The sequence below is a fragment of the Echinops telfairi genome, unplaced genomic scaffold, assembly GCF_000313985.2.
Source record: "Echinops telfairi isolate 266 unplaced genomic scaffold, ASM31398v2 ScPeMD7_7469;HRSCAF=8507_1, whole genome shotgun sequence".
NCBI classification, from domain to species: domain Eukaryota; kingdom Metazoa; phylum Chordata; class Mammalia; order Afrosoricida; family Tenrecidae; genus Echinops; species Echinops telfairi.
In genome coordinates this window covers 68,318,957-68,326,547 of record NW_022111373.1, presented here as the reverse complement: position 1 = coordinate 68,326,547, position 7,591 = coordinate 68,318,957, and the positions used below count along the sequence as shown (strand labels likewise).

At 40.7% G+C, this 7,591-nt stretch overlaps 1 protein-coding gene across 1 annotated transcript in view; it reads left to right on the top strand.

Annotated features, from left to right (window-relative positions):
* ATG10 (autophagy related 10) overlaps nt 1-7,231 on the top strand; it is a 376,082-nt gene extending 368,851 nt beyond the window's left edge. Inside the window, exons 6-8 of the mRNA XM_004703653.3 lie at nt 5,306-5,403; nt 6,047-6,162; nt 6,664-7,231. Of these exons, the coding sequence (XP_004703710.1) occupies nt 5,306-5,403; nt 6,047-6,158 (210 nt within the window). The 3' untranslated portion in view covers nt 6,159-6,162; nt 6,664-7,231. The remainder of the gene's footprint in view (nt 1-5,305; nt 5,404-6,046; nt 6,163-6,663) is intronic.
* Nucleotides 7,232-7,591: the final 360 nt, after the last annotated feature.

The following is a 7,591-nucleotide window of genomic DNA, read 5'->3' as shown; positions in this document are numbered from 1 at the left end:
AAAAAAATGGAGCTCAATAATAATCCAGGGACTGCCTGTATTTTATTATAATATAACCGTAAATGCTAAAATGACTTTCTATTGTTTGAGGAAAAATGAATAGTAAAAAATGTTGTAGATTACTGAACCTCCTGAACTTCAGGAGCTTTTATTATGTTTTAAATATATTTAATTACATTTCATGAACTTACTCTGAATATCAGTATCTTGACCGTTCTGGTTGTCATATCTACCAGTATTTCAAGTACCAGCAGGGATACCCATGATAAACAGGTTTCGGCAGAGCTTGTAGATGAAGAAAAGACTAGGACAAACTCGCCACTGAAAACCTTATGAATTGCAGGAGAGCAGTGTCAGACAGAGTTCAGAAGATGAGCCTCTCGGGTGGGATGCAGTGAAAATACAACTGGAGGAGAGCTGCCTCCTCAAAGGAGAAGAGAGCTGTATCCTCGCTGACCTAATGACATAAAACTTTCAAGACCTTCGTTTGCTGGTAGCAATGATTCAAAATGAAAAGAAACAGCTGCAAACATCCATTGAAAAACAGAACATGGGATATCTGAAGTATGAATCTGGGAAAATGGGAAGTTATCAGAAATGAAATGGAGCACAAAGGTAGATATTCTAGGCAGTTGTGAGCAGAAATGGACGGGTATTGGGCATTTTGAGTTCAGAGAATTATATAGTGTACTTTTCTGGGAATGACAAAGTACATCCCCTTCATCTTCAAAATGAATATTTAAAGATTTATCACGAAGTACTCATCTATGCTAAGAAACTTTGGCAACTGACTGGAAGATCTCCATCTTTATACCTATTCCAAAAAACACTGACCCAACAAAATGTGCACATTTTAGAACAATTGCATTCATATCACACACAAGTAAAATGTTGCTGGAGATCATCCAACAACAGGTGCAGGAGTGCGTTGACAGGGGGCTCCCAGAGGTTCAGCTGCATTCAGAGGAGGACGTGGGACAAGGGATAGCAATGCTGATGTCAGAGGGATCGTGGCTGGAAGTACAGAACACCAGAAAAAATATTTACTTGTGTTTTATTGACCATATAAAAGAATCTGACTGTGTGGATCATAACAAGCTATAGCTTGGAGAAAATTGGGAATTTCAGAATACTTCATTGTGCTCATGCTGAACTTGCCCATGGAACAAGAGGCAGTTGTGAAAACAGAAAAAGGGAATAGTGCATGGTTTAAACCAGAAAAGGGATGGGTCAGGGTTATGTCCTCTCACCATATTTATTCAATGTGTATGTTTTCCAAATCATGAGAGAAGCTGGATTATATGAAGAAGAACGTGATACCAGGATTGGAGGAAGGCTTATTAACAATTTGCATGTTCGGAGGATATCATCTTGCTTGCTGAAAGTGAGGAGGATGTGAGGCACTTGCTGATGGATACCAAAGAATGTAGCCTTTGATCAGTATGGATTACAACTCAATGTAAAAGAGACCAAAATCTTCCCAACTAGACAAATAGGTAGCATCATAATAAATGGGGGAAAGATTGAAGTAGTCAAAAATTTTGTCTTGCGTGGGTCCACACTCAATGCTCTTGGAAGCATCAGTCAAGAGATCAAAAGACTAGTTGCATTAGGAAAAGCTGCTGTACAAGATCTCTTTAGAGTATTAAAAGCAAGGAGGTTATGTTGAGGACTGACCTAAGCCATGGTATTTTCCATTGCCTTCTATGTATGTGAAAACTAGCCATTGAGTAAGGAAGACTGATGAAGAATCAATGCATTTGGATTATGGTGCTGGTGAATGATATGGAAAGTATTATGAATTGCTGAAAGAAAAAACCAATCCGTCTTGGAGGAAACACAGGCAAACGTCTCCTTAGAAGCAAGGATGGTGAGACTTCGTCTCTTGTACTTTGGACGTGTTGTCAATAGAGAAAAGTCCCTAATACAGGACATCATGTTTGGTAAAGTAGTGGGTAAATGAGAACAAGGAAGGCTCTCAACAAGAGATTGACATGGTGGCTCTAACAATGGGCTCAAACATGAACAATTGTGAGGCTAGCCCAGGACCACGCAGTATTTCCTTCTGTTGCCCATATGATCACTATGAGTCAGAACCAACCCAAAGGTACCCCCCCACACACAGTTTTCTTCCATTTGAAATAGATAAAACATCAATTAAAAGGAGTCGATAATCACTGGTGATTGAGATGCAAAAGTTGGAACAAACAAGAAGGATCAGTAGTTGAACAAATGGCCTTGGTGATAGAAATGAAGCTGGAGATCGTCTGACAGAATTTTCTAAGACCAACGACGTCTTCATTACAAATACCTTTTTCAACAACATCACCAGTGACTGTACTCCTGGACCTGATCATATGGGAGGCATCGGAATCCAATTGGCTGCCTCCAATTGATGATAGAGAAGCTCAATACCATCAGCCAAACCAAAGACCAGATGAGTTATAGGATGTCATTAAGAAGATAAAACACGAAGGAAGCAAATGGTCGTTAAAAAGGAAAGGAAGAAAATACCAAAGTGGATTTCAGCGTACACTTTTAAATATAGTACTGTGGCTAAAGAAAAGGAAGAGATGATGACGTAAAAGAAAGCTTCAAAAGGCAGCTCGGGAAGGCAAAACAGAACTATAAAGAAATACGCAAAAACCTGGACTTAGAAAACCAAGAAGGAAGAGCATGTTCAACATACCTCAAGCTGAAAGAACCGAAGAAGAAATTCGACCCTCAAGTTGCAATGTTGGGTAAAATAATGAGGGATGCAGGAGGCATCAAAAGAGGATGGGCAGAAAACACAGAGCCAGTGTACCATAAGAACTGGTGGACATTCAACCTCTTCCAGTGGGCGCCTATGATCAGGAACCAAGGGTATTGAAGGAGACTGGAAGCATTAGCCAAAACCGAAGCTCCAGGAATTGGGCTACCAATGGAAATGTTTTAAGAAGCTGATGAAGCTGTGGAAATACTCAGCAATGCTATGAAATTTGGAACACAGCTACCTGGCTTTACTGAGTGACTTAACAGAAGGTGGCCATTATCGAACAAGAGCCACATGCAAGGAAAATCTGGCTGGAGACCCTTCAATATGTTATAGCAACACATCAACAGGGAGGTGCCAGACATTTAAGCCAGATTCAGAAGAAGATGTGGAACGAGAGATGTCATTGCTGAAGTTAGATGGATCTTGGCTGAGAACAGGAAATACCAGAGAGATGCTTACTTGTGCTTTATTGATTATGCGACGGTATTTGACTGCGTGGATCGTCACAAACTATGGGAAGTCTAGATCATTTCCTGGTGCTCGGGTGGTGGCTATAAGGTGTTCTTCTCCTAAGGACTAGAGTCTGCACGACAGAACAGAACAGTGCTTGGTACGTCAACCTCGAAATCATTCCCATGTTTGAGCCTGTTCTTGTGGCCATTCTGTCAGTCCACTTCCTTGAAGCCCTTCCTCTTTTTCTGGTAAGCAGCACCTTGGGGTCCTTATAACTGTAGCATTTTCTCTTATCTAGGCCTAGCAGATGTTGGGCGCTCTTTCATGAGGTTATAAAGTAAGCAGATTCTGTTTTGCTAAAAAATTGACATTTAGGATATTTTTTAAATGATAGATGTATATAAATTTATGTTCATTCCAGTGGGCCTTTTTGAAATCATGGGCCCCAGCTTGCTATGAAAAGGTAGACAGGGTGAATACACAAGCCAATTTTGATTGATGTCTATTACAAGCCTCTCCTTGGACTAGCTGAGAAGAGAAGTGAGGCAGCCCCTAATCAAACTAGCCCATAATACCCACGCCTCTGTGGTCTTTCTTCTTCATTTTCAATCTTTACATGCATAGGAGGCTATTGAAAATCCTATGGCTAAGGTCAGGAATACCTTAGTAGTTCTCAAAAATAACCTCTTTGTTTTATAACCCTTTTAAGAGGTCTTTGGCAGTCAATTTACCCAAAGAACTATACTTACGGTTTGATTTCTTGGCTGCTCTATCCCTGGGCATTGATTGTGGGATCCAAGTAGAATTAAATCCCTGACAACTTTAAGGAGCCCTGATGGTGTAGTTGTCTATGCTTTGGACTACTAACTGGAAGGTCAGCAGTGCAAAAAACACCAGCTGCACCTTGGAAGAAAGATGAGACTTTCTATCCCCGCAACTCAGAAACCCACGGGGGCGGTTTCACTCCACCCTATAGGGTCACGGTGAGTCGGCATGGACTCTGTGGCAGTGAGCGTTGAGACCTGGTCTCTGGATTATTTGAGTGCAGCCTGTGGCATAGTGGTTAATTGGCAATGTAAATGATCCAGACGGGTATCATCCATAATTGTTTTCATGTTGCCAAAATGGGTGCACAGATCACTTACCTGCAGAGACACTTCCTAAGGTTCCTCAAAACTCAAAAATACCATTGAGCTATACCAATTCACATTGACCCTATACTCACATATATTGACCCTACAGGACAGGGTAGATCTGCTCCTGTGGGGTTTTGAAACGGTAACTTTTTAGGGGAGTAGAAAGCCTCCTCTTTCTCCCCCTGAGTGGCTGGTGAATTTAACTGCTGACCATATGGTTAGCATCCCATTGCATAACCACTATGCCACCAGGATTCCCCAACACTTATCAAATAAGGTCCACAGTCCTAACTTGACCGTAGTCTGGCCCCTACCTTATACCCAGCCATGCTCTTATAAAGGCAGTGGAGTTACAGCGTATGGGCTTCAATCTTAGGAGCTAAGTCCTACAGCATGACAAAGACGCAAAGAGAAACAAACACAGACAGACAGACTGCAATTTAAATAGTGCAAGCCATTTCATCCCCCATTCTACTCTCAACTGTAGTTGGGCTTGAAACCGTGAATGTGGACAAAATTTATGTTTAAAAAATGTGCACACAGCCATGGTCCCCTCACATTTGGCCAAAAGGTGAATGAAATGCATTGTTCAGGTGGTCAGGCTATTGGGCTCTGTGGACATCCGTGAGGAAGAAATAAAAGAATAATTGTAGGCCTGAGAGAAATGGTGATTTAAAAAGGGTGATAGGAACTGAGAACATGGACCTGCAGTTTGCATCATGAAAAGAAAATTGGGTGCTTACCCGTACTTGATTATACTATCTTATTGATAAACAGTACCTTCTCACCAGCTCTTCTGACATTTGGATTATGTATTTAAAAATGAAATAGCAACCTGTTTCTTATTTAGTAGCTTGGAATTTAAAATAAACCTTTATTTTAAAGGAATAAAGCATTATTTGTTTTAACTTTTTCAATGTAAATCACACTTGCTCTGCTACATTAACTTTTCTTTCAGGAACATCCACTACTTGGGCAGCCTTTTTTTGTACTTCATCCCTGCAAGACAAATGAATTCATGATTCCTGTATTAAAGAATTCTCAAAAAATCAATAGGTAAGAAACACCATCAAGACACATTGGTTTATATTCTTATTTTAAAAGCATAAATCTTTTTATGTGACTCTAAAAGCCACGCTCAAAAGAAATATTCTTTGTAATAATAATGATGGCTAGCATTTATTGATTTTTTTTACTGTGCACTAGGCATTGATCTAAGTGTTGTAGATATATAGGCTCATCTGATTTTCCGTGTAACCCTTGTAAGCGTGGTTCCACGATTGCCCTCAGTTTACAAAGGAAGATACTGAAGCGCTGAGGGGTCAAATGACTTGGCCAAGGTCACCTAGCTAGTTAAGTGGTGGAAATGGGATGTGAAATTTGGCATTTTTGCTTCAGAACCATGCTCTTACCCACTGTGTTTCGCTCCTTTGGCAAATACTGTCAAATGTAAGTGTGAAATGTGATTCATCCCAGGAGATTCAGCAGCCCCAACACTTTGCCACCCCCTGCACTGCTTTAGCGAAGGTTTTTCATAGTTTCTCTCGACCTCAGACATTTCAAAATGCTGCGATTTCAAGTGGTGCATCCTTGAAATAAGGCCTCATTCCTATTATTTATGGGGAGTGATTGATTTTCTACCATTTACCAAAATGACAACGGATACATCATCGCACTTGTATTTTCACTTGTTTCCTAGGAATTTCAACTACATCACTTCATGGCTCAGCATTGTAGGACCAGTTGTTGGGCTGAACCTACCTCTGAGTTACGCTGAAGCCATGTCTCAGGATCAGTGGAATGCTGATTGACAAGGTAGGAAAGAAAGCCTAGATTGAATGTTTGGGGTTTCAATGATCTGTACCTGCTGGCCACCCCACATGTTAAATTTGACTTCATCGCTGCGATGCAGGGCTGAACCTTGCCTTGTTTTTCAGTTCTTCAAACAGTGCCCTACTCAGTCATTTAGGAGCATTTTCCTAGGTTCGAGGTAACTCTGGGTTGCACGTGGGGCTGCTATCCCAAGGTCAGCACTTCCAAACCACCTGCTGCTCCCTGGGAGAATGAAGAGGTTTTCCACTCCCTTAAAGAGCCATGGTCTTGGAAACGGCACGGACAGTTCTGCCCTGCCCTACAGGGTTTCCATGAGTTGGAATCGACTTAAGGGCAGAGAGTTCCATTTGGTTTTAAGTAACCCTTGCTCAATTACAAAACTAGCTGGTCTAATTTTAGTATTGATATTCTTGGGGGGGGTTATTTATTGCTCAGTTACCTGCATTTTAATCTCTTGACTCTTATTTTATTCTTTTTCTTCAGATACTTCTGTCGAAGCCAAAGTGTTTAGGAATGGTGTTAGGCAGTACGCCTTGAGTTTACCTGCACCAGCACCAGCATTCATAGGACCAATACCATGCACTAGAGCATCTCTTTAAGATTTTGACATTGATTTCCGCTCCCCTCTGGGACCAAATACCTGATGGCAATTGAGATACTGACTGCTTACAGGAAGCACCTCAAATCTCTGTTAAGTAGCAAAAAGACTAACGCAGTGATGCCAGGAATGCTGACAGCATTGGGGCATTATCAAGCCCCACACTGCCCATCCCTTCTCATATTGGGATGAATGGAGAAATGGATTTGTAAGTTCATTTTATTGTTGTGTAAAAGGAAATCAAAATACAAGATTCAGATGTTCCTGAAAACTAATGTTTTAAGCATGGAGTATCTTAAAATTCTTTTCTTTTTTTTTCTCCATTTCCAACATTGTTTTCTTAGAGTCAAACATAGGACCAATAGATAACATTGTATCTTTCTATTCCTAAAGGCACGGAGTGTGTTTGTGTGTGTGTATTTAGACATAATAAAAAAGAAAACAATATTCTATGACAAGTGAGATACTGAGCTTTTATGAGTAAAGAATGATATTTGGACATTGTAAAAAATCTTTAGGAAATATTTTACATCTTCTTACCTATAATAATAAGATGATGGTTAAGTTGGTCCCTTTGTCAGTCCCACAGCCACTGTACTATTCGAGTGGCTTGAGCAAGTCTTCATATTTCTGAGACTTATTTTCTTCATCTTTACTATGAGGAAGACTAGGGAGCTACCCCACAGGGTTGTTTGAGACCCACAAACCAAACCCATTGCTCTCTGGTCAATTCTGACTCATGGAGACACTGTAGGGCTGCGTAGAATTGCCCATACGGTTGGTCAGTCTTCACAGAAGCAGCCTGCAATATCT